At 47.6% G+C, this 27248-nt stretch overlaps 1 protein-coding gene across 1 annotated transcript; it reads right to left on the bottom strand.

The window, feature by feature from the left end:
• Positions 1-7153: 7153 nt before the first annotated feature.
• Positions 7154-25167, bottom strand: GDF6 (growth differentiation factor 6). The gene is made up of 2 exons (XM_019718400.2): positions 24744-25167; positions 7154-10135 (listed from the first exon to the last, which is right to left on the bottom strand). The coding sequence occupies exons 1-2, from the start codon at positions 25165-25167 to the stop codon at positions 9174-9176; spliced, it is 1386 nt and encodes a 461-aa protein (XP_019573959.2). The 3' UTR covers positions 7154-9173.
• Positions 25168-27248: the final 2081 nt, after the last annotated feature.

The raw sequence follows: 27248 nt of genomic DNA, 5'->3' as shown, positions 1-27248 counted from the left end.
TACCATCTCTGCATTTGCTATGACATTATAATTATTTGGAGTAACCTGGTCTTTTCATCTATCTCATTGAAGATCTTTGGTTTGGAAGCTAAGGAGCTTTCTGTTCTTAACTATTGTTAGCCTGACTAGTTCTTACCTCTAGCCATTGACCACTGATCAAGAGCCCAGTTCAGCACTGCATTTTAATCAGAGTAAGTATGGCTTAGCACCTTCAACTCATTTGAGTTTTCACTTATCTTCCATCACTGGTAAATGACAGTAAAAGCTATATTTTCATGGCACATACCATGAGATTGCCTAAAATAAACTAATTTATAGCAGTGCTGTCTAGCATTTGGGGGTCAGTGTACACACTGAAAATAATACTGGTTATGGAACACACTGGGATAAACAGAAGAGTTTATCTAGTCTTGGATAGAAGTAGTCTGCTGTAGGCATTGGTTGCCCCAGGCCCAATATCTCAACACACCTGTAACCCTTTCAGTGCCCATTAGTTGCAGAGCTCAGAGTTATAAGATTATATATAGCACAAGAAACATATAAAGATATGTAGTATATCTGTGTACATATAATAATATGATTATTTATACATCTGTAGGTATCTATGTCTAGATACTCATACAGCCTAGCAAGAACACCTACAGTAGGAAAGTTAAAGTTGTTATAGGATCTTCCACTTTATGCCCTTTCGCTTATTAGCTCCTTCCCACAGAAGGAGGAATTCCTAATCTGATTAATCAAAGTCAATCATTTTCTTACTAGTCAACATTTCCCTTTATATGAACTTGCTCTCTTCTTTCAGTTTAACCTTCTTTATTCCTATAATTAAGTAGCTAAGTCATATTGATATTCTCTATGGATCCAGACAGTTTCAAGTCTGAAGGAAGAGAGCAAAGACCTTTGTCTTCCAAGCCTCCTCTTGGTTCTCCAGTCAGGCATTTACTAGAGAGCCTGCACTTCTCTACCATCACTTTCGAGACACTGGTTTCCTTTAAAGCTAATAGTACTCTGTGTGAGGAGCTCTCTGGCTTGGAAACACCCAAGGATAAAGAGATAGAAGTGATAGGATTGGATCTATGCCTTGATACCACAGTATTAGAGGCTACTTGTTGCCTAACAGAAGAATGGTCACATGCTATGTGGAGTAAGACTACATTTCCTAGTTTCCCTTGAAGCCAGGTGTGAATATGTACTGGCCAATAAAAGATGAAGATAAATGTTGCTTGGAACTTCTGGAAAGGCTGCTTGAAGGAAGCTGATCCAGTTGAGAAGAGCACTTTTTTGCTCTTCAGTTTTCTTCTTTCTTTTGGCTTCTATCTGGGAAGTAATGGCTGGAATCCAGCTGCCAACTTGGACCATGTGGTAATCTTGAATGCGCTAGAATGGTGGAGCAGAAAGAGAGAGGAATGTCAGGCTCTGAAGACATTGTGAAACCATCATTAAGCCTTGGACTTCCTATTATTGACCGTAGCTCATGTGTGATTGACCCTCTTTAGAATAGAGAGAATTTATAGGCAGTCAAGGGCTTAATGGAATTTAAAAGATTTTTTTAATGTGAAAATTAAACTTTTCTTTATCTTTGTTATGTGAGAAATCAACTTTTCTTATTTAAGCTACGCCTCATCTGAGGGCTTCTGTTAAATAAAACTGAATAAAGTTCTAAGTGATACAATTATCTATTATTATCAAAACATTATCTCTAATTTCTAATGATTAAATGACCGACATTATAACCAGCATTACCACCATCATTGTCTATAACCTTATATAACTAGCAGAGAGTCAAATCTTACCACCAACTACAAAGTTTACCAACATCCCAGCAAGAGTGAGCAAAGAGCCTGTCCTAATGACCTCTCCTTCACACTCAACTTCCTGGGCAGATACAAATTTGTGGCTACATCCCTGCTAGAAAACAAGGGTGGACCTACATGGACCCAGAAAACATGATCATAGGATGACCACCCATAGCCTGGGTCACTGAGAGACACTAATATAAAGGAGCTAGATCCGCATGTACCTGCACCCCACCACTAGGCAAGTGGCCCAAAATCAAATTCTAAGATACAGTAGCTGTTCAGATCATGCCTTAAAGGGGTCTTCTTTAACCACTCTGGCCCACTATTTAATCCAGGCACTCTCACTGCCAACTAAGCAACAACTACCAGTGTGCTGGCTAAGAAGTAATTTTCCAATTAATACAAATAAACTTAAGAAAATAGAAAATGGTTTTTAAATGAAACTGTTGTCTGCTTATTTGGGAAAAACATTTGTTCACTGCAGTGGCAGAGATTCTTGCTCATTGGCACCTCTTTCTGAACAAATTTCAGTAGTCAGGTTTTAGTAAAAGTTGAAATCTGGAATGAACACATACAGTTTTGTTTAATCCTAAACCAAACATTCTTATAAGATAAATGTGGCCCATTTACTCCTGCCAGCAATTTTAAAGTGAGCAACATTAAAAGTTCTTTCTAATGTGAATAAAGCATGAACTGAGCCCTCTAACTAAGGACACTGAATAATTATAAATCTACCCTGATTTGAATGCTACTGGTATCCAGTAAATATTAACTACTAATAAGGACAAAAATAGTAATATAACTCAGAACCTAATTATCTCCATGGTTTGCTCAATTTATCAGAGATTATAAGTATAAAACTAGAGATAAAGGAAGTTTCAAAGTTAAACTGAACCTCTGAGACTTTTAAGTCTATCTCAACACAGACAGATATATATTAGCCTATACAAATGAGTATATTAGCTTCAAAGGAAAGGAGTGAAGACATTTGGTAGCTGCCTTTTTCCAACAAATTGGAACCCATCATTTCCCTAGAACTTACAAAAGATAACATAGGGATCACATCAAGAATGTTTTGAAAAAAGAAAAAGTTTTAGGGGACAATTGGCTTGTGTAAGTCACTTGGTTTTCCCAAGTAAATCAATCAGGTCTTCTGGGTAGAGACACAAGATTGTCTCTGTTTCAAAGACGGTCAATCACATATGAAGCTGTGGCCAGCCAAATCTCTGCATCACGGATATATCCCATTCAGTCATTGTCCTAGGTCAAGAGTAAGTAATCCTTTTAACTTCTCTTAAAATTCCCTGTATACATACTGTTGTTTTCGTAACTGTTTTGAGGAGAAAAAGTATATTAACTAATTTCACATTCTTGCTATTGAATAATTATCATGATTAAGAGTTTCCAACAGAGGTAAAAGAATAATCACTTGGAATTACAAATTTTCAAAAAAAAATTTGCATCAAGGGGTTCTAATTTCCACTCCTGTGATTATTCTCAGTTACCTGGTGAATTCTGCCTCTAGTCACAGATGGCACTAATATAGAACACGTATTTATTAAATTCTCTCTTTTTAAATCAAACACATTTTATTCCAAATAAGTTTGAACTACTTGGAAGGGTTAGCGTTACACCCTTCGTAATGTTGAACATCGGAATGGTACAGAACTGCAAATGTTGCCCTTTTCCCCTAGGGTTGTCCCTCAACCCTAATCCTATTCTTCCTGCATCCTCAATTGTTATGGAGGATGGAGATTAAGCTTTCAGAGAATTCCTGAGTTGGAAAGGAAAAGAATAAATCATGAAAAGCAGAACTTAGCCTGTCTTTAGAGGTCTGCAGTTTGGGAAGTTCAACTCAATTTGGGAACTTCCTTTATCTCTACTTCTATTTGTAAAGTTTCCCAGAGCCTCAAACAGTGCCTGCTAGACTGTGGGAATTTAGTAAATAACTGCCAAATGACTGAGCAGATGAGAATGCACTAGCTTCTCTCCAGCAAGTGATTGAACCTCACTAAGCCTCAGTTTTCTCATCTGTAAAGCAGAGTAATAATAGAGTTTTTGTAATGATTACTTAATAAGGTAGTAGTAATAACAGTAGTAGTAACATTCCTGTGAACTCCTAAAGCATTATTATTCTGCATAATTCTTCCACAACCTCTGTCAGCTTTATCACTGAACTGTGGTAATAAGAATCCTGTGTTTTTTTCCCTATATTCTTTTTGTCTGAAGGAGACTCTTATAGATATTTCAATGGAAGCTGCATATACCTTGTTCCGTGTCTACTTCTGTGGTCACAATACTAAAGTTGTGTTAATGCTTTAGGAGTTCACAGGAATGCTACTGGTAGTAATTTTAAAGCCAATGGTGAAAACAAAGAAATATCTTAAGATTGTTAAATAAATATGAAATTCAATTAATCAGTAAAAAAGTTTAGCTACAGTCTTAATGGGGAGAGTAGAATTCAATTTACTCAAATCAGAAGGAAAAAATTAATGGCCTATCTTGAACCCAGGAAAGATCAACTCATAGAAGATGCAGATTTGGGTTTCCTGTTGTTACAGTGACTTAAGGGTAGTTGGAATGTTGGTCAATGTCCTAGAGAGAGTCCGTTTCCTTTCTGGTAGATTTGCAGCCACAGTCTGATGAAATGTTCTCCCTATCTTGCTGGCGACACTATAATTTTTCAGTAGTGAATTAGTGTTTGTAACCCAAAGAAATCGTGGAATAGAGTACAAAGATTAAGTAAATCAAAGCTAAATGATTAATATTTTTATATTAAGTTCAAAAATATTTTTTATGTCATTGAGATAATCTGTATATTTTTGGTACTTAAATGTTTGCAACTTTTAAGAAAACATAGTTTATTAAGGTATCTAACAGATTAGACTTCTGACATCAATTTAAATGGGTAACTGAGAAATTAATTTTACATTCCTGATGTGAAGTCAAAAAAGTATAAACAGTACTGGAATGCTTAATGGAACTTAAGCATCATCATATTTAGAAGTTTAATTTATTAGCTCTATTTACAGTGGTTTAAGTATTTGGGAAGGTTTTTCCTGCTAGAGAAATTTGAAAGGCTTTAAAAAGAAAATTGAGTATGTTAAATTGATAAAAGCAATGTACAATATTTAAAGAAAGTTTATTAACTAGGTTTGTAACCACAAGTGATTGATTAAAGGAGCTTGGTCTATTCAACTTGAGGTGAAGAGACATAAATCAAAGGCTCCCTTGAAAGTGCTTGTTAAAATTACTAGGTTAGTAAGTACAATAATATTTGTAAATTTACTTATTCAACATATTTATTGTCTGCTATGTGTTGGGCACTATTCCGAATGCTAGGAATATAGCAGTGAACAAAACAAAGGCAAAAAAAAATATTTTTATGGGGCCTACATCATTAAACTTAAGAGCTTTCGGGGGGAAAAAACTAAGTTATTAAATCTTTTGCTTTAATACACTAGGTATTACTGTTAAAACAAGTTAGCTAGTCTTTTCATTGCACAAAATGTCCCCTATTCGATGCCAAAAAATTCACATTGATGAGTGTCTTCACTCATCCTTGTATCATCAGTACCTAGCTCACCTACAACTCTCAAAATTGTGTAGGGTTTGATTGTTGAACCTTCTCCTATATTGTCTGATATTTTTCACTTCATTCACAAGAAATCTGAGTGAACCAAGATTTTTCTTCTTAAGATGCAAATGTCTCCAATGTAGCGGAGCTAGGAGATGTTTACATCTTCATGTAATTCAGTCAAATTGTGTTTCTCCTAACATCTGAGTTATGGAATAAACTTTCTGATGGAGGGAAGCGAGGAAAATAACTTTGGAGATGGAAATATTTGTGCAGAAAAGGGAAATCTCTAGACTGGGAACATATTAAGATGCAGGGCTGGGAGTCCTCAGGGCAGTTAGGGGAATTGTGCTTTTCCAGTGATTATGTTCCCAAAATCCAAAAATCAAAATGGCTTTGTGAAAAAGTTCCGTTTGGATAAATAAAGCTTTTGCAAAAAGCTTTAACCTAGAAACTCAAATGAACATTGTTTCCATACGAACATGTTTCTCAGTTCTAAATAGCCCACTTACAACTAGTCTATTGAAACGTGACCTATTTGTAAATTGACCATTACTTTGATAACCGAAACCCAAAAACCACACCAACGCAGTTTCAGAAAACTGTAGAGAAGCTAGAGAAGCCCATCAATGACTGACCTAAACTATGAGTTTCTCAAGGCAAGCCCGAAGCTAAGAACTCACTGAGTTTTGCAATCCTTATCCATTTTCAGTGTCCCAGCAGTCACAATTCACATATTTCAAAACTGCAGGCAATGCTGTTGGCCCCTGTGGCAGCTCCTCCTCCTCTAGCTGGCTGCCCCCAATCGTTGTTGCTAATTGAGAATTTCCCACACTGACATTTAGTAACCAAATTAGAGAGCAGGTAGATGATCTGGGGACAGAATTGTATAGTGGTTAACTCCTTGAGCTCTGGGGTGTGAAAGAACTGGGTTTAAATCTTAACTACTACTCCCTGGCTGGATGACCACGGGCTGGTTACTTAAACTCTGCACCTGTTTCTTCATCTGTAAAATGGGAACTATAATAATACCTACCTCATGGAGTTTCTAAGGGACCTAAATGAGATAATGTATGTACAACATCATTACTGACAGATAGTGAGTGCTCAGAATTACACTTGCATGTGGGTTCCCTGATTTACAGCAAGTGAACAAACAGAAAAACATTTCATATCTTCTGCATTTTTTTTTACCTCATTCACAAGAAATGAGCTAGGTACTGATGATACAAAATCTTCTGCATTTCATATCTTCTGTACATATATGGCCATAAATGTACATAGTAATTACCAACATTTGGGTTGGCTTTGGTTTGGTAATTTATAGCTTTCTTTTTTCAACATTAAAGAAACCAAGAAATAACCCAATTCCTATTTGGGCTCTGAGATGCTGAAATAAGGTACAAGCCTAGAAACACTGTTCTAATAGCTGATAGGGATTTGGTTTTAATGTGGAGAATGAAAATTTCATGAAAAGAGAGTTATGGAAGAGCTGTGAAGGAAATGGACAATGCTCTAACTTAGGGCTTTTAAAATAATCAGTGTCTTTTCAGACATTCAGGGCCCACAGTGGAACTGACAATAATTCCTTGAGAGAATAATTTTTCTAAATAGATCCATATAAACCAGGCTGAGTTATTAAGGGGGAAAATGAGTTTAATAATACAGTATTAGGTTGAGTATCATCCAGAAAAAGTATACTGTAAAAAATGTTTCCAATATTAATTGATCTCTGGTAACTTAAGTGTTGTAAATACTTGTATTATAGTGAGGTAGACAGTTTTAAAAAAAAAAAAAAAAAAAGAACTCTCCATTAGACAGACTTAAAATTTTGTAATAATATTAAAGAAAATGATAACATTAAGAAAGAATGAAATATCTGATTGATGCTTAACTTTGTACAACTCGAATATAGCTTTAAAATATTAGAAATTATAACATTTGAGTGCATAGACATTTTGTACATTAAGATGAATTTCATGCTGTCCATTTCCTCCTTGCACTTTCAGTCACCTTAAATAAACAAATATATACAGCCTTAACAGAACAACAGTGCATCCAAAGCAAATGTGCATTTTAAATTATTTCTCCTGGCCAAGTCTTTTTTTTTCTTTTTCTTTTTCCTTTTTTCTTTTTCCTTTTTTCTCTTTTTTTTTTAACTTAGCATTTTATATTAGTATTTATTATCATTCTCACCCTTTCTTTGACATATTGTAGTTCTCAAACAAGCAACAGGTTCAGGTCAAGAGAGAGCAAAACCACTTAGGAAAAAAATAAAAACTTCTTTTTAATGGTTGGCAGAAATTCCCTTGTTTAAACCATTTCATGGTCAAAGATGAGAAGGACTCTTCAAAGGACCTACTTATGGGCAATGTTTAAAATAATACTGGTGCAGGCTGGGGGAAAGTTCATGTTTTTGACAGTCCCCGAGTGGGCATTTCAACTGTGCTCTGCTCTCCTGCTTCCTTCTGGAAGATGAATTCCACCCCTGCCTCCTTCCTCACTGCCTGGTCCCCATCTCCCACCCCAAGCTCAATGTAACACTTTGCTCTTTTCACAGTTTCTCATTACTAAGTTTTAAAAACATTGCCTAACTGGTAATTACAATCTGAAACAATTCTTTTGGGGGAGCCCTGGGCTATTGCTGACTGGTAATCTTTCAGGAATGTCAAAGAGAGGGGAGGGAACAGAGATTTTAAAGAAACTTCAGAGACAGGGACTTGGGTTCCCTTTCATCCTTCTCTTCCCTGCTCCTGGCCTGTCCCTTCTCCCCATCCTCCTGTGGGGCCCACTACCTCTCCTCCTGACTTCTACTTCTGGGTTATTTTTTCCCTCTGTATCTCTTACCTTAGCTATATAGTTCCCACCTCTACCCATTTTTTGTTTAACTGGGAAATTGCCTTCTGCTTAAAAGGGGAATACCTGAATTTTGGTAAATTCTGTTCAAAGAAATCAATTAGAAACTAACATCAAGAAGGGCTTTTCCTGGGCTACCTCCAGCCAAGGCTAATGCACCTCAGTGTCAAGCATCAGAGGCAGGCCTTGTGGTTTCTCATTATCCTTCAGGGGGTTCCATTTGGACTCATTCTTGTCATTCCATCCATACCAGCTCCCCTTTCCCCCACCAGAAAAAGCAACTGTGAAGGCAGTGATCTGAGCCCCCTAGAGTGAGATGCAGGTTGCCAGTTCCCTATACTGGGAGAGGCCGGGGCAGAACCACGTATACAAGCAAGTGAAAAAGGCCTGTTTGGACCCACCTCTCTCAACTTTCTTTGAAACGCAGGGCCCTTCTTGGCTTTCCTATTCCTGGTGACTTTCTGCTTGGGAGGTCATAAGGCATGGGCTGACATGACCAGAAATGCCCACCTTCTTTACACAGGTAGAAAACAATCAAACCAAGATGTGGTCAAAGGTGTTTCTTCCTCCCACACTATTTCCCTTCTCAAACTATCATTTTTTCAATCCATGGAGCAGGTATGTGTCTCCCCTCCCCCCACCTCCTATCAAAACCTGTGGGACACACAAAGAATTCCAAAGCCACAACAATAATGATAAAAACTAAAGAAATCCTCCTTGGCTTGTTTTTCCAGGGTGGACAGTCAAGGTGTGAAAATCCGTATCTCCCTCTGGTCTTGCAGGTGGAAGGCTCTGGGAAGGCTGAGTTCCTTTCCCTCCCACCGGAGTGCATGTCCAGGCTGTCCCCCCACCCTCTGCCTCCAAGGCCAGCTCCTCCTCCTCCGCCTCTGCAGTCAGGCCTCCCCTGTGGTCACGAGCCAAGGCGGTGGGGAAGGCGCCTGCTACCTGCAGCCGCATGACTCCACCACCATGTCCTCATACTGCTTGTAGACCACGTTATTGCCGGCATCAATGTACAGGATGCTGATGGGAGTCAATTTGGTGGGCACACAGCAGCTGGGCGGGGTGGAGCCAGGGTCCATGGAGTTCATCAGAGTCTGGATGATGGCGTGGTTGGTGGGCTCCAGGTGCGAGCGCAGCGGGAAGTCGCACACGCCTTCGCAGTGGTAGGCCTCGTACTCCAGGGGTGCGATAATCCAATCGTCCCATCCCAGCTCCTTGAAGTTCACGTGCAGGGCCTTCTTGCTGCAGCGCAGCCTCGACTTCTTGCCGTGCCGTTTGCCGTGGCGGCTGGCAAAGGCCGTGCGCCGCCGCCGGCGGCCAGGTGAGGGCAGCCAAAGCCCGGCGTCTGGGGCTCCCGACGGCAGCAGCCACGACCCCTCCGCGCCCGCGCCGGAGTCAGCAGCCTCGGAGGAACCCAGCTGTTCGCGCATCTCAGAGAACAGGTTCTTGCGCTGGGATCTGGTGAACACCACGAGCAGGGCACGTTCCTGGGGGGGCCGCACCCTCCGGCCGAAGCCCAGACTCCGCAGGTCCGGGGGCAGCGGCTGCTCGGGCCCCGACGCGCGCTCCTGGGCCTCCACCGTGTCGGGCTCGCCCCATGCGGCCCGCAGCTCCAAGCACAGCTGTTTCCAGGGCTGGTGGCGCAGGCCTTGCCACACGTCGAACACTTCCCAGCCGGTCCGGGGCGCCCCCTGCGGGTCCAGGGTCCGCGCGTCCAGCAGCAGGGGAGACAGGCAAGGGAAGAGCTGCACGTGGAGTGGCCCGGTGGGCGGCCCCCAGGGCGATGCGGGCGCCTGGCGAAAGAGCCGGAGCTCCGCGCCCACCAGCTCTTCTTTGTCTGAGAGCGTGGACACATCAAACAAATACTTCTGTCTCCGGAGAGCAGTGTGCGAGAGATCGTCTGCGAGATAAAAAATAATTACAGTCAGTTTCACTTAAGAGGGAGATCAGCCCGGTGCTCTGCAGCTGCCCCCGGGAGGGAAAGGGCGGGGAGCGGGGCAGGCGGGCCGGGAGTCCAGCTGGGCCAGCCCGGGGCCTGACCACCCCGGCTCCCCGCCCCGCTCGTGCACCGTGAAGGGAGGTGCACCAGGGCAGGCCCCCAACTCCTCGTCAGCCCGGGACTCCCAGGGCGGAAGTTGGTGGCTGCTGGAGAGGCGGCCTCGGAGTTTTTCCCCAGGAGCCTGCAAGTAACCACTAATGTGCCCTTTGTGGTTGCGAGCCTGGGCCGCACTTCCCCCAGACCTCCTCGGTTGGCTCGTTCTCATCATTCACATCTCGGTTTAAATGTCACCTCCTCCAAGAGGCCATCCTCAACCACCCTGATCTAAAGTAGCTTTCCTCGGTCACTATCACAGGACCCTGGTTTATTATCTTCCTGGCACTTAGTAATATCTACAATTATCTCGTTATTATTATTATTTGTCTCTTTAGTGGTCTGTTTTTCCTAGCAACTCCTTGCCCGCCTCCACGAGCCTATAGGGACTAGGATCATGTCAAGTCCATCTTGGTCATCGCAGCGCTCAGAACCACACCTGACCTAGAAAACACGCTAGTCAATAAGTGAGAAACTGATAGAATAGCCATTCTCAATCTTGCTGCCCGTTATAATCATGAAGAGAACTTAAAAATTATCAGTTGCTCCAAGTTGCTTCAGCCAATTGAATAAATGTCTGCACACAGGACCTGGGTATTTGGATTTTGCTGGGGTTTTTGTTAGCTTTCTTTTAAGATCCAAGATTATGTAAAGCTGCAGTCCTAGCTTCTACCTACTGGTCTAGGAGAAAGCACTTCTGCTGAAGCATTTGGGCCAACACAAAGCAGACAGAATAGAGTTGTGTGATTTCTTTCTTTCTCTTTTGAATTCACCATTTCACAACAAACAAAAGAGAAATGAGGTTTTCAAAAGTCTGAAGGGGGGGGCAAATGAAGAAACAGAGACCAGACATCTATCCATTAAGAAGATCCTGCAGTCAATAAGAAATAGACTCTTCTGGAAGGAGAAAACCTTAGACACACACACACACACACACACACACACACACACTGACATTCTCCCCTCCTCCACCCACACTACCTGAAATCTTCTGGCTTTGCAACTAGTCCTGAAGATAAATTTTTTGGTTACAGGTTAGAAATAGAAATTTGGGGCATGGGGGAGGGGGGATGGAGAGTAACAGGCTTTTTAAAATCAAAGGTGAATTCTTTGGGATGAAGACAAAACGACTTTTTTTTTTGACATATTTGTGCATGAAGCCAACCCCACTTCAATGTGCAAGGCAGAAAGCTAACCAGATTTTTCTGCCTTCTCATAAAATATTTACAACCCAGCAAATACAAAAATCCCCAAAGCCCCCAGCTTTCCCCAGAAGCTAGTAAACTTTGGGTGGATTTCAATAGTAAAAGTGTCACTGGGTCCTGGATCTGACCCTCACTCCCTGTCCAGATGTAGCCCAGGGCATTGGATGTAGCCACACCCAGTCCCCACTCTGGGCTGCCCGCAGGGCCGGCTGCCTCACTCTAACACACAAGTCCTGACCTGAGAGGGAGCTGTGGGAAGGTTTAGAGAGGTGAAAAGGGAAAAGCTGCTGGAGGCAGTTGATTTATGGAAGCCAAGACCTTCAAACTGACCAGGGTCACATTAAAATCAGTGGAAATTCAACACACTTTCTTCTCCTCCTTTAAAGAAACCTGTGCCACCACCCAGATCCCTGGGCCTACACTGCACTTTCCTGCATCTCATATTTCTCCCCAAACCAAGGATGTGATGAGAGGGACAAACCTAAGGCACTCAGTGCACCAGCTAAATGTTGTGAGAGCTGACGTATTTTTCATCCTTACTTTATCCACAAGCACAGAACAGTTCTGGAAACAAAAGTTAGGTCCTATTGTTCTCTTTTTATAAATGGGAAAATCAAAGCTTAGAGAAATTAAGTTAATTACCAAAGTCTGATAGCTAGTAAATGGTAAGGTTGAAATCCAAACCTAGGTCTATTTAACTCCAGAGTGGAAACATTTAGTCCCTAAGCCCCATTTCCTCCCTGATTATAGTCCAGGTACTGAATCTAAATGCAACCATTAGTGACCAGTGATATAAGGGATGCGTGATACAGTCCAAACTGTATTTGCAGGGCTTGATAGGAATAAAACCTGGGCTCCCTTAGGGAAATTATTTCCATCTCTGCTTACATAATTCTTGAGATAGCTGGCACCGGCTGGAGAACATTAGGCAGTTGTAAAGGATAATGATTTATTGATTTCTCTTTCATGCAATATGGAGAGATCAACCTGCTTATGTTGCATTCTTTTTTTATTTTTTAAGTATGGGCTAATCAATGGCTGGTCTGCATAGCTAAGTCACATTTCGCTGGTCCTCAGGAGTGGTCAAAACAGAGGAAAGTGTCCGTAGAGAGAGGGCTCTACTGAGTCTGTAGACTTGGGCACGCTTACCCTTTCCAGGGATCAGGACCAAGTATAAATGGGAGCTTCCACCTGTATCCTGCTGCTTCTCTTCCCATACAAAGCCCAATCCATGGTTTGATGGGCCTCACCTGCATGTATGTGGACACCCTGACTGACCCACAGGTCCAAGCTCCCAGGCTACAGGTGCATGGATCAATGCTGTGATACACTCTTAGGAGGACAGACCCCATGGAGAGGCTGTCCAGGCCCTGGAGGTGGTCTCAGAACTATTTGGGCAAGAACTCTGTAGCACAATAGAGTAGTAGTTTCAAACAACTAAACCTGCAGGGGTCTTTCCATCTGCATCCTTAGCATCACACTGAAACTTGTTCAAAATGTAAACTCTCTCAGGCCCCAGATGTTTGTGATAGGGCCCGGAATTTGCATTTCTAGTAAATTCCCAGGTGATACTGATTCTGCTGGTTGGGGATCCCACTTAAGAATAACTAATCTAGGTGAGTATGTCCTTTTGCTCTTCAGATTACCCACCATTTGGGGAGGGCACCATTGGAGATGGACAAAACAGAGCATTTCAAAGCACAGGGCCCAGGGCAGGGTCGGAGGTGGTCTCACAGAATCAAGTCACCTTCTTGCCCCAGCCCCTTGCTGCCCCACCCTCAGCTAACGTCATTTTTTTTTCTTTTTTCTTTTTTTACTTTCTCAGCCATGTGTTCTCTCACTGGGTCTCCAGAAGCTCTAAACCCTAAACAGAGGGTCCAAGAAGGTGGCTGCTCTGTGCACCTCCCCTGCAGACCACATTCCCCACCTGTCTGGACCTGCTCTGGAGCCAGGAATCAAGAAATAGCCCAGAGGAGGCATCTGACCTGGGGAGTGCACACACCACCATCCACTGTGACCCTACAAACACTTTGCCTGGTGACCACAAGGCCTGGCCCTGCTGCTGTGGCCACCTGTGGGTAGGAAGCTGGCCCTTCAACTCCTTTCCACAAGCCTCCTCTTCCATTGTTTTGTATAAATGAGGGCTGATGTCATCAAACAACCCTCTCTCCTGTGCTCTTGATTAGAAAATATTGCACTTTTCATTTCAAAATCTACTTGTGACACTTTCTTGCATCCTGGAAGCAAATTCTATGCTTTGGGCCTTTAAATGAAATTGATCAGTAATGTATTGTGGAAGTTTTTGTTTCTGTTTTGCTTTTAATTTACACCAATCGAGTTTGTTGCAGCTTGGCTCACACCCCAGTTAACTCAGTGTTTTTTGAGTATTAGACATGTAGACCTTTCAAGTTACAATCGCTGGATTTGTGCTTATCAACTTTTCCCTGGTGGGTGGTAGAGGAAGGAGGGGGAGAAGGAGAAAACCACAGGCATATTTGAAGAATTTTTTTTTTTATATATAAATAGGTCAGCCTTTTTTGAGTTAAGAGCAAGTTGGTAAAAGGCTGAGGGCACTTTAAACATTCCCATCTGGTGTGAGATTGATAAAAAATAAAATAAACTAAAATGGAAAGCAAATAAGTAAATGAGGAAAAAAACTAATCACTTGCAAGGTAGGGACTATCACGCCCATTTTAAATGGGAAACTAGCTGAGAAAGGTAAAGGCATCTGTGCAGGGTCTCAGTACCTGGCTGGAGGAAACAAGAAGCAAACGCCAGATCGGAAAATAAAGGATGCCCACGGAACCAAAGACGGGACCCCAGGGAACCTGAGTCCCAGGACAGCGGCCTAAGGGAGGCACGCGCAGCGGCGGAAACCGCGCCTCGCACGCGGATCCGGACTCCTTGTGCTGCCGGAGGCTCCGACAGACCACTCTGCAGAGGGTTTCTGAAAATCTGCCACTTCGTTTGGTCTGGGGCAGGAGGAGCCCGCACTACATTTTTTCCCAAGACATCTCTGAGATAGGCTCTCAGCTTGAGGTTCCTCTTGAGAGTCCTAGTTGGATTTTCTGTTACTCGCCGGCCCCGAAAGTATGCCCGCGGCTCCAGCTTTTCCGACGCCCTGGGCCCACAGACTCTGCTTCCCGCCGCTCTTCCGCTGGAGTCGCCCTAGCAGTTACCACGGACCGCTACTGTTCAGGTGTCTGGTCAGCCCCCGCCCACCTCCAGCGGTCCCACCACGCGTCCCGCCTCACGTCCTCCAAAGGCACAGACACTGCGGCTCAGAAAGCCCAGATGACGGGGCTTTCCCCACCCCGAAGCGCCTAGATGGAGATGGGGGGACGGGGTAATCATCTTCATAAAGGAAACTCCACAAGTCTTTACAGCTAAGTCTTTCCCCCACCTCTCATTTTTGAGCCAACAGCAGCAATGAAGCTTATGGGGTACCGCCTTTGTGCCCGGCACGTGCTCAGGGCTTTGATGACCTGTGTCACTGAATCGTCACCTCTTGTGTCTGAGGTCTGTCTTACTGATATACTCATTTATAGATGAGGAAACCGGGGTTCCAGGAGGTGTCTTAACTTGCCCACTCTTTCAGCAGGTAAGGGACAATCTTAGTTCTTAGTCTTAGTTCTTAGTTCTTAGTTCTTAGCCTTAGTCTGAAGGTCTTAGTTCCAACCCCCTCCACCCCCACCCCCCCACCCCCCAGCTTCAGTCCTTCTGCCACTGCCGCTCTACCAGAGCTCTGATAGGGCCTTGGAGCAAAGAGGGTGGGAGGAAAAGGAACACACATTTATTATCAATATAATCAACACAAGGTGGGCTGGATTCCCCCAGGATAGTTTTTTTTGTTTTTGTTTTTGTTTTTTTTTAAGCAGGGAATTCGTGACTGGGTTTGGAGTCACTTCTTCCCTAGGTCCCTCAGCTTCAGCATTGCCATGAAGTGTCACAGTCCACAGGTGTACTAGGTAAGTAATAATGAGCCACCAGCCCTTCCACAAGCTTCCTTTTACATTAAGCCCTGTATAAATGAGGTCTCTGGGTAATTTGTGCTCCAACCACTACCCTTTCCTGGGACACAGTGATCTTCTGGACATCCCTCTGTACTCTTGTCTTGAGTCCACCTCTGTTGAGACCTGAACCTTAAAAAACTGCTGCGCTTGCTAAGCTCCTCACAGAGGCTCTGATTCAGGAGGCAGTCCACACAAGTCAGCTTCTTCAGGGTGCTGTTGCTTGACCACCCAGCAAACTAATCATAATAGCAAACACTGGTGTAGCACTTACCATGTGCTGGGCAAGATATAAATTCTTACAATAATTCATTTAAGCCTCAGAACCACCCATAGTAAAAAAAAATATCACCACTATGCCCATGTTATGGGTCAGAGAACTAAAGCAGAGCTTAAAGTAACTTGCCCAAAATAGTAAGAAGTCTGACTCCAGTATCTGTGCCATGAACCTGGACATCCCAGTTCTTGATCTCTGTGCCTGGCAGAATTCCTGAGAAGTCTCCAGCTCTTTCCTGCTGCCCATGCCTAGATGGAGGGATCAATCCAGGTCTCCAAGAGGCACTCACTTTCTAATCAGCAGAACTGAAGGGATGCTAACGATTGGACTTTTGAAAGAGAACTTACAAGGAAACTTAATTTTCTCATCTACAAAATGAGGATAATAACATCAGCTTACAGTCACTAAGGGAAGGGTGGCAAACGAGATAAGGAGTAGGAAAGACCTCTGACAATGTGTGCAAATGTTAGTTTCTACTGACAATATGGAATGAGCACAGGTATCTAGAGTCTAGGACATATAGATTTGAACCCTGACATGTAACTTGCTGGCTGGATAACCTTGGGTGGACAAATAATCTCTCCCAGTCTCATATGCATCATCTGTAAAATGGAAGAACCACCCCTACTCCACAGAGTCATTGGAAAGGTCAGAATCAAGGCACTCAGTGCATTGCATGACACACACACACACAATGAATGCAGCAAGGATTACTACAGCTACCTGCATCCAGGTAAGGGAAGATGCACCTGGTCTCCTCTTGGCCTTCTCTGAGGAGGTACAGTTCAGTTCTCTCCATAGGATTCCCAGAAATGAGTGGAGGAAAGGTGCTGGGCAGAAGGGATAAAAAGAGAAGCAGATGTCTGAGTTCCGCTCATCTAAGTTCCAGTAAAGAGACCCATAGGAGCTGGGCCTCACTCCCATCACCTTGATCCTTCTCTGTCCCTAATGCCATATCCACCACTGCAGTCCCTCCCAAAATGTCAGGGGAACAGTCAACTTCCAGCCTACATCCTGTCAAAGAGAGGGCCCTTCTTGCAGGTTCCTTCCTCCGTGGAATCAGGGCCAGTGCTAGCCCATATGCTAGCCCACGTGGCTCCCTGGCTGGGTGGTAGCAGCCCTGAGAAGCCTGGCGGTTAGTCTCCTTGTCCCTCCCACCCCCACGCCCTGTTTTGGTGCACTTTTGTGAGGCACGATCTGTCCACCAAACCAGTTTAGAGTGGTGGTGGGTGCGATGTTCCCTATCGTCTTCACTTTGCCAAGTTCCAGGCACGTGTTGAAGGGGAAGGGGGTGGTTATAGCAATGAATGACCTTTTGGGCAGCGTGGCCCCGCCAGCAGCGAAGTTGTCGTCTGCCACGGTGTGAGATTCCTGGACACACATTCATCAGCCCAGCTCTTCTCTGGGTCTTTCCGCTTCTCTCAAGTTTCCTACGATAGCTTGCCCTGCATTTCTCAACTTCGTCCTTTGAAAGACCAGAGGGACCCAAGACAAATCCTCCACAGAGGCTTTTCCACCCTGGCTCCAGGCCTCGCGGACCCGCTCCCTCCTCCCTGCGACGAGCCTGCGCCTTGTAAACCCACACGATTAAGCGGATCGATCCAGTGGCCTGCCTGTATCCTGCAGAGAAATCCAGCTTTCGCGCAGCAAGCTCTAGCTCAGCGTGAGGCAAAGAAGTGGGGTTGGGAAAGGATCGGGGAGGAAAGGGGAACCCCATCTTCCAGTAGACAGAAAATGCAACTCCGTGCGCCCTCGGGGCCTCAGCCTCCCATGCAGTATCGCCAGTATCTGGTGGAAGACGCGGGCCAGGCTTTTCTCCTGAGTACTGGGCAATGGGCACTCCCAGCTGGAGTCCGAAGGCGCTTCAAGGAGACTGCCTTTGTCTCCCTATAACGAAACGGAATCGTTTATAAAGTAGTTTTCATGAACTTGGTGCAAACCCTCGTGGCCACGTTTTGGTGAAAGGGGCCCAAGAGCAGGAGATGTGAAGCCAACGGAGATCAAGGACACTTCACGAGCCGTCTCTTTTTACAGTGGTCTCACTCTGGGCTCCCACCATAGCAGCTCAAGTCTTAATTTGACATGACTTTAGATGAATACCAAGTTCGGTACAGTCCCCACACTCCAGACCCACTCTCCCCACATTTCTGCTGCGCGAAAGCAGCCTGCGCCCCTAGTTCCTCTGTCCCGGTGTCCCCTCCAAGTCGCTGCACTTCCCCTGGGGCCGCACGTGCTGGGCCCGGACGGGGTTGATCGTTTGGGGCCCCCCTACCAGCACCGCCGACGAGTAGGTCCTCCCGGGAGCCATAGGCCGGGGTGGGGGTGGGAGCAGAGGGGGGAAAAAACCCCACAGACTTGAAACCGCTGTCTGGGCAGGAACATGATCCGGCGTTTTGACTTGCGAGCTTTAAGGTCAAAAGTAGAAGAAAAGGTTCCCACCTTATGTGGTTTCCCCCTTGGACCAGTTCTGTGGCTGCAGGTTGGTGAAAAGGTTCAAACTAGCATGTTGTTGTGGGCAGGAAGGATACTGGACGCTCAGCGCGCAGGGGTCCTGCTCAGGAGAAACCTCAGTGATGTGTTCTTTAAAGTGCTAGGCCCGGCGCAGCTTCTGAAGAAGGGATTGCCCAACTCCATTCCACTTGGGCTGACTCCCGAAGTCACGCCATAGGAAAATGAGATTCGTTGTGACAGCTATGGGCCAGGGTCGAGCATCGTTCAATATCATCCCCACGGGGCGTGGGAGGGGCAGTGGACTGGGAAGTGGGGTGGGAGCTGGACCAACTTGCCTAGTAGCCAGATTTACAATGCAGGCGCGCCGATTTTCTTCGGTGTCATTTAGGGAGGAGGCGGGGCGTGTAAACCACCTCGGGACCCCAAAGACAACACTCCGCGCTGACCCTGCTCGCGCTTTCTGCTTGGCTCCGGAAGCTAAACCCCGCCAGCCTGAGCCAGAGGCCCGCCCCACTTTTCTCCTGCACGCCCACTAACGGGTCCCTAAACCGTGCCCCGCCCCCAGGCGCCCGGGCCACTCGCCAAGCCGCGAGCTCAGCTGGGGGAACGGTGGCCAGTGCCGCGCAGCCAACCTGCTCCAAACGCCTGCAGCCCCTCTAAGCGCACTCAACCCTCGATCCTCAGCAGCGCTAATGGACTGTCCTGGAAGGAAGGGAGCAACAACCCTGAAAACCATTAAGCCGACGAAGACCTATTTAATTCCTGTAAACAAGAGATACCATTTAACCGGCATTGAACTTAAAAATAAACAGCCAAGGCTTTATAAAGAGGGGAGAAAGGCAGTAGATGCCAAGAAACGAAATGGCGCGGTAGATCCACTTTCCTGCATTCTACACCTCGCGGCCTCGGCCCAGATCTCCTCCTCGGGTCCAGAGAGCATCGTTTGAGCAGGGTTATTCTATACACCAGGGGTTATGAAGCTAATGCCCTTCACTAACCTCCCCAGGATTCTTGTTTATTTGTTCGAGTTCGTTTGATGCACGCATCAGCCTTGGCGGGAAACAAAAATTCTCGTTTTGCTCTATGTTCACCATACCATCTTTCTCCCATCTCTCGGTCGGTTTCCCTTGTTCTCTCCCCACGCCGCCCCAGGAAGTCGTCACCAATTTCAAGGAGGTGTGCAGCCGCCAGAACCCCGAGCTGGGGAAAAACGGGGTGCGCTAGGGCCTCCATCAATGCAACACCCCACGTTCCCAGGAGGTCCTAACGACACGCATCATCCTCTCTGGTCCGAAGGTGGAGCGTTCATGTCTTGATTCAGTTTGCTGGGGAAAGTATTCACAAGGCCTGTCGTGGGCTATAGCTTAGGTAATTTTTTCTTTTTATGTGCAGAAATGACATAGGATGTTTGAACACATTTTTCGATCCCCACCCCCACTGGCAACTCAACTGCGCAAACTCCCAGAGCCAGAGGACCGCCGCCGCGGGGAGGAACGCTCGGTGTCCTTCTCAGATTAGCCTTCCCTGCCCAGGAAGCTCGCTCAGAATTCTGGCACTACTTGCACTCTTGCTTCGGAAGACACTAGTTGTTATTAGTTTCTTGCTAAGGCGGCCCTTGAGGCCCTAGGGATGGGGGGGTGACAATAACTGATATTTAGCAAGCCAATGGCTAAGGGGTTGGTTTGTGGCCTTAGTGTTTTAATCATTCCAACCAGAAGAGCAGAACAAACTTGTAGTTTAAGGCTTGCTTCCCTAACCCCCGGGCTTTTACCAGGACCTTTCATTTTACCTGGCTGGTGGAGGGTCCTGAACCTTCAGGGTGACACGAACCCCGCGCCTGCGCGCGCGCGCGCGCGCGCACGCACACACACACACACACACACACACACACACTTGAATGCTCAGCAATCCTTTTCCAAGGCTGTTCCCTCTTTCCGGGGAAATAAAGCCTAGATTAGAACCTTCTGCTGGCTTCCTCACTTGGCCGTCTGGTCTGCATTAGTGTTTTTATAAGGGACTCAAACAAATCGAATACAAGGTCACCAAATAATTAACAGTTGTGAATTCCCTCCGTCCCCATTAAAATACTTCCCTGCTTATATTTCATTTTCCGTTTGCCAACGACAACAGGGTCCAGGCAAAAGCACTGCTGGGTTGATTACACCACTCTGCGGCCCAGGTCCACCCAGAAACTCGCTGTTTTGCATAAACATGCTGTACCAGGCGAACTTCAATCGCGAGACAACTTTGCGACTCTTAGAATGCGCTCCTTGCAGCCCGGCTACCCCTCGATTGTCCTTCTCTGCCCCTGATAATCACCATCCAGAAGGTAAATCAAGAAGCCAACAAGCAATCAACCGCAAACTCTCCCGAGATTCATTTCTAGAGTGTCAATTTCCTCAAGGATGTTCAGATCTCGTTTTGGTTTTTATCTGTTCCCTGCTGCCTCCTTTCTGAGAGTGCTATTGTGACAACAACAACCACAAAATATTTTTAGAGAGTATTCTTATTTCGAATCATCTGAAAATTTAACTCACAGCAATATTCTTAGACTCATTTTGGTTTCCTTGTCCTTGGGAGGCTTTTTGTCCACCTTGTTGGAATTTTGTGACACTTCTCACTACATAAACTGAAAGTCTGAGTTTTGTTTTGCCCTCCCCCTCTATTTCTCAGCCATGTTGAATTCATAGACGTTCTAATTGTCCGCCTTTTCCAGGCCCCAGGGTACTGAGTCCAGTCTTTTAATGGGTTATATCTTGTGCTGACTATTATTTCCCTATATCCAACCTGGTCCATTCTGGTCCTATAACTGTACCAACACACACATGCACACACTTTCTCATCTTTATGGCTCCAAAATCATTTTAAAGCACAATTTGGAGGCATTTTAAAAGATCAGAGATAACATAATTTGTGCCTTTACAGAAAGTATAAAGAAGAAACAAGGCACTGCACAGAGTCAGACCCTTAAATCCAAAGTTCCACTCCAACCACTAACTGGGTCTTAAGAGATTACAGAGGAACCTTAGACAGGGTAGGAAATCTCCATTGTTTCACTTCTGCTTCTTGCCACTTTCCTTTAGAAACTGCCTCCCCCCTTATCCTATTCATATAGTGCCATAGGCAATAGAACCAGAGGTGAGCTTCACCTCTCCCTAGCTGGTAACCTTGAGCAACTTGCTTAACCTCTCAGTCTTCCTTAATTTACCTGTAAAACAGTGATTTTAGGACTTTCCTGGAAGTTGTTAGAATTAAGTGAAATAACTCATGTAACAGATTTTAGCACAGTACTTGGTACACAGTAAATGCTCAGTGTATCTTGTTTATTATTATTACCCCTAGGTGTTTGGAATTTGGAGAGCAAATCAAAAGGAGGAACATAGTTTTTAAAAATCTGCTGTAAGGTCTCCTCATGGTGGTGGTGGTGGTGATGGGGAGGATTGGAGGGGGAAGGTATGACAGAAAGTGCTGTTTTAAAGCGCTCTTCTTTCACTTTGGACAGTTTATCCCTGCTCTCCCACTCTTAATCACACACACTTCACGTGTAACTTTCAGGGTTTGGGTTTCCCAGGTGAGGAAAGTTTTTACAAATACTGTACATGAATAAGTAGTTCATGCCTCTTCAGGATTCCAGACATTTTCTTTGCTCTTCCCCCGGAGGGACCCGGGCTCCCCGAAGCTGACCAAGCCTGCCATGTTCCATGACGATTTAAACATCACCGAGGCAAGGCGCCAAGTTAGCGCGGCTGGCCCAGCTCTCGGCTGGTGGTTGCTCTTTCCTCCTTGCCCCGCCATCCACGGGTTGGGGGAGGGGATGCTGAGGGGTTTGGCGCGGTTGAGAGTCCCCACGTGAGAGGGGCGGAAGTCCTCCTCAGGAGCCGGGGATGCGCGTCCGGCGGGTCATTTCCATCACGGGAGACTAGACACCGTTTGATGTGTTATGACATGAACCCTCAATTAGATCGCTGAGTTGAAACACTCCAATCAGGGGTCCGATGCTAAGCAAGCCCCGGAAGGTCCAGCCCGAGGTCACCGCTGGTGACACATCAAATCAAAATCAGTGAGAGGGAAAGTGAGGTTTTCCCTTTATCATGCTGGGGCTGTAGCCTGCACGGTCCCCCCTCCTCTGCGCCCCCCCTCCAGCCCGCGGCTCCGCACTCCTTCGCCCCAGCGCGGCCTGCGACGAGCCGCACAGACTTCCCAGTCAACTAACTGCCTTTCTTCGCGTTTTCTGGGAAACTGAAGGCGTGGAGGACACCGCGCCTTTGAAGCGAGGGTCCAGGTGGTCACGTCTTCTTCGGCTGGGGACCGCGCGCAGCTCCAGCTCTCTACGGCACTCCGGAGTTGAAGCCGGACGTCTGGATCTCGGTCCCGCTAGCCTGGAGACCTTGGCTCGGAAACAGAGCCCACCCCACCCCCAACCTGGGCGCACAGCCAGGCCCTTCCCTACCTCCGGCGCCCAGGGGCGCTCAGCGCGGTGCCTGGGGAGAAGCTGCAGTGCAAGATAGGTTGGAGCCAGCCGGTGTCAGCCCCAGACCTGAAGCCCCCCAAAGCTTCCCCACACTTGCCTGAACGCCTCAGGCTTCGGCAGAAACCTCCGAACCGCCTGCAGGGTCCCTTGGTCCTGTGCCAAACACACAGGGCGCAGCGAACGAGCTAGGGGTGCCTGCTTGGAGTAGGGGCAGAGATTCTTGAAACTTCCCTTCGGGGAAAAGAAAATGCTTGCCCAACCGCCCGCCAACCTGGGCCTCCCGGATTTCTTCCCTTGGGGAAAGGCCTCTTGAGCAATCTAAACTGAGCTTTCGTAGTCTCTCCTTCGACTAGGGTGGTGGAAAAAAGAAGATAGTAAACAGATTAGGATGGAGAGAGACAGCGGCAGAGCTGGGGGTGGAAAGGGGAAGTTGGCGAGCTGAGCTGGCAGCACCGATATCTGGGACTCAGTTCTAGCGCTATGAAGAAGCCACGTGTATTTATTTGCAAAGGTGACTTTAGTAGTCCTAAAATCACCATAAAATACCCGGCGTTAATTTGCGGCCTGGACCTTTCAGCAGCTCATGAACCTCGCTGACCTCCGGCTGTAGCCGAGAACCTGGCCAGGGCAAGACCCTTGCCCGCAAGGAAGGCGACTGCAAGTGAGGAGGCTGGGGGTTGGAGCCCGGGAAGTCCCGAGCCGTCAGCCTTCTCTGAGAAGCTTCGAGGACGTGCGGGTACCCAAGGCAAACCCGGAGGAGTAGCCCTCTCAGCCCGAACCCCGGCGCTTGTAGGTTCCTGGACGACCCCACTTTCACTGACCGTAGTGGGAGGTGGCGAACGGTTCAATGCGCGGAGCTAAATCTGGGCAGGATGGAGGAGCAGATAACTGCCTAAATCTCTTTTATCTGCTCCTTCTTTTATTCTCGTCCTTCTTTTCCTTTTTCTCCCTCCCTTCCTGTCTCCTTCCACGTTGTTGTCTCTCCTCTGCAGGAGCTGAGTTCCAGCGCCTGTGGATGCCTCCCCAATTTCTGGGACCAGAGGGAGCGCGAGGTTCTCTCGAAGGCACTCGCCATGCTGCTGACCAACACCCGCAGCAAGGAGCCTGCGCAGGAGTTCCTCAGATACCCGCTCCAGCAGAGGAGACTAGTGACCCGGGCCCTGGTAGGCGCGCAGAGAGAAGAGCATTGGCTAGCTGAGAAAGGTGGGTGAACACACCCATGCACCCATGTGGATTAAGTACTGTAACAACAAATCCCCAAACTTAGCTGCCCTGCCCCTGCCTCCGGCCCGCACTGCCAGTTGCTTCCTCTGCTTTTGCAGAAACCACTTGGTTGTGGCCTCTAAGCTACCAAGGGCGTGCTTCAGAAGGAAAACAGCCCGAGGTCCCGGGCTCCCGCCCGACTGACGATACCCACACTTAGCACAGGGACAAGCCGAGAAGCCTTGCAGTTGCGGAGCCAGGGCACTGCCACTCGCCGCTAGCGGACTCGTTTCTGCCGGCTTTTCCAGAGCCGACCGGAACTCCAACGCTCACTTATGCTGCAGGGCCCGCCCGGCCCCCACCGCAGCTCAGGGCTTTGACCGCGCACCCCATACAACCCGGGAACCCATGGCACGGATTCCGTTAGTCTCCGCAGCGACCCCTCTACAGCCCAGGTCATTTGCCTGCCACCTCCCGTCCTTCACGCTTCCTCCACCAGCCGCCAGAGGAGCGGCCACCACGCTGCTTTCGGCAAAGGATCAGAGAAAGAAGGAAGGGAGGGAGAGAGAAAGGAAAGAAGACGAAGAAAGAAGCAAGGGAGGATTGCAAACTGTAATTAAATCTGCAGCCGCATCCAGAAACTTACTCGGGCTTGAGGAAAAAAGCAATTTAAGAAAAGAAAAGGGGAGGTGTCCAGAGCGGGAAGGGAATTCACAAATGCAGCCTCCTGCCAGAGCCGGAGCAGCGCCCAGGCTGCCGAGCTCCAGGGGGAAAGGAGTCGGGCGTCTTTGCCACTTACCTAGTCCCCTGTCTACAAAGCTAGTGATCGTATTAGCCGACTTGGAAGACTGGAAGAAGCTGGCATTGATGCCCAGCTTCTCGGCGATTGAGTAAGTCTTGTAGATTGACAGCATGTACTCGTGGGGCACCACGCGCGGGCCCCTGCCTGGAAGCTCCTGCGCCTGGGGCTGCCGTGGTGGCTGCCGCCGGGGCTCATCCTGCGGCTGCGGCTGTGGCTCCTCGCGCACCAGGGGAGCCGTGGCCGAAGCACTCTCTGGCGGCGCTCGCGGCATCTTCCCTTCCTTGCGGCTTCGCATTCCCTTGACTGAGCCCAGCTCCGCGGAGGACGAGGAGGATGAGATGGAAGCCTGCTGGAAACCCGGCAAATCCCACAGGAAACTGACGAGGAAGACGGCCGAGAGCAGGACCCTGGGAGTATCCATGGCGAGCGACAGGCAGCGTCTCTCGGAGAGGCGGCAGCGCCGGGCGCGAGGGGCACAGAGCGGCTGGACAGCGGCGGGGGCCCGGCTCCTCCCGCCGACTCCGAGTGCGAGGAGCGGGGTCCCAGCCACACAAACCTCGGCCCTGCCACGCCCCCTCCCGCCCCTAGCCGGGAGGGGAGGGGAGGAAAACGGAGGGTGGGAGGAGAGGCCCGGTGGTGCGGGCAGGAGGTGTGGGGGAGAGGGGCCGCGGTGTGCTGGTGTGGCAGTGAGAAGCAGCGCCCCCGTGGGACGCGCGCGGGGTTGCCGAGCGGTGCGCTCATCGCGGGTTGGGTGCTCTGAGCTGGGGAAGGCGGGAGCGGCCGCCCCGCGGCGAGCAAGCCAGGGGTATCCTCAGAGCCAGGGTCTCCCTAGCCCTGTCCGAAGGTCCGTCCCTCCGCAGCGCAGTACAGGGTCTGGGTCCTCGCCAGCCGCCTCCACTTTGCCCGAGAAGGGAAGAGGAGGTGGCGTCCCCAGAGACAGCTAGGAGCAGGCACCCCTGCAGCCGACTGCGTGCTAACTCCCGGTCGTGGTACCTTCCTTCCTTGGCCCCAACTTCCAGGCAGGCGGTTCGCTCCCTTCAGGGCCCAGCCCTGGGTCAGAGAAGCCTTGACGCGCGCCAGGCGCAGGGCCCACCCCTGCACAGTCCCATTCTCTCGTTGGGATACGGCTCTCCACAAAGACAGGGCATCTGTTCCCGACCCTCGAGGTCAGGCAAAGGCCACGAGTTTTTAGAGTCTGGATGCTAAAAGCTGCCGCACTCTCCTCCAGGCCCCAGCCTTCTCGAAGTCCCCAACCTCTTCAGACTGGATTTATTCGCTTCTTTTCTCCTTCGTCTGTTCCCAGGTCCTCTTCTCTCTGGAGGCCTGACCCACGCCTCCAGTGCATCCCCATTTTTCCTCTCTTTTTTGCCTCCCGCCTTCAATACTTCCTCCTTCCCCAAGTGCCTTCTGCATTCCAACCCCCGTTTCCCCAGCCAGCTTCCCTTCTCACTCTGCCCTCCCTTCGCTCTCTGCCTTCCCACCCTCTCCCGCCCTGGCCTCCACCTCCCCGTCCGCGGTCCCTCCCTTTGCAGCTCTTCCCCAATCTGTTTCTCTTCAGCCCAGCCTCGCCCCATCACGAGTTTCCTTTATCTATCCCCAGATTCTCCAGGCCTGTCTTCCCGCCCACTGCCCCGCTTTTTCCCTAGCCTGGGCGCTGCAAGTCCAGGCGAAGGTGCCCTACAACACTAAAGACATGGAGTTTCCCTGTGCATTTACTGGGTGCTCAGCCCCGAGCCATAAAATGCTCTCCTTTAATAGTCCCCAAAACTCTGTGAGGTTGAGGTTGGCCTTACTATTTTCCCTTTCACAGATTAAAAATGAGACTGAGAGGGGATAAATGACTTTTCCAAGGACACTTAACCAAGAGGAAATGCAGTCAGGGACAGAACCCAGGGCTCAGACCCCACACCCCAGTGTTCTTTCCATTTCAGTACAGAAAAATCATTCACTGGCCCAATATCTCTACTTCATTCTTGCTTTTTTTCTTTTTGTTTATGGTTTTATTTGATTTCACATAATTTCCTCTCCATGCTGCTGACGTGTGTGTGAGTTCCCAACCTCTTTACCCCCTCCTCCTCCCTTTCTTCCCCTTTCACCCTTTTGCTTTTCATTCTTTTTCTTGTCCCTGCAGAGACCATTCACCCAACTGCTGGGGGAGAGAGTTTTATTTCCCTGCTCCCTTCGCTCCTTAACTTCCTTCAAGTCTGGGCTGTGCCCTCCACCCTAGACACTGGTCTCAACCAGGTAATGGCAAAAAAGAGAACTTGTGTATTGGGCAGGGTTGTAAGCCCTATATGTATATTATTTCACTTAATCCTCAAAATGATTTTATGAGATAAGTCCATATTGTCCCTATTTTACAGATAGAGAAACTGAGGCCCAAGGTCACACTACTGCAGAGTCTGGGTCTTTAACCACTGGGCTATGGAGCTGCTGCTCTCCTCTTGATCTCCTTCACGGATTCCCCTTCTGGTCTGGTCCTAGTTTTGGTTTCATGATTGT

Source organism: Rhinolophus sinicus, linkage group LG12 (genome assembly GCF_036562045.2).
Source record: "Rhinolophus sinicus isolate RSC01 linkage group LG12, ASM3656204v1, whole genome shotgun sequence".
NCBI classification, from domain to species: domain Eukaryota; kingdom Metazoa; phylum Chordata; class Mammalia; order Chiroptera; family Rhinolophidae; genus Rhinolophus; species Rhinolophus sinicus.
The sequence above is the reverse complement of the archived record's forward strand: the minus strand, read 5'-3'. Positions and strand labels throughout refer to the sequence as shown.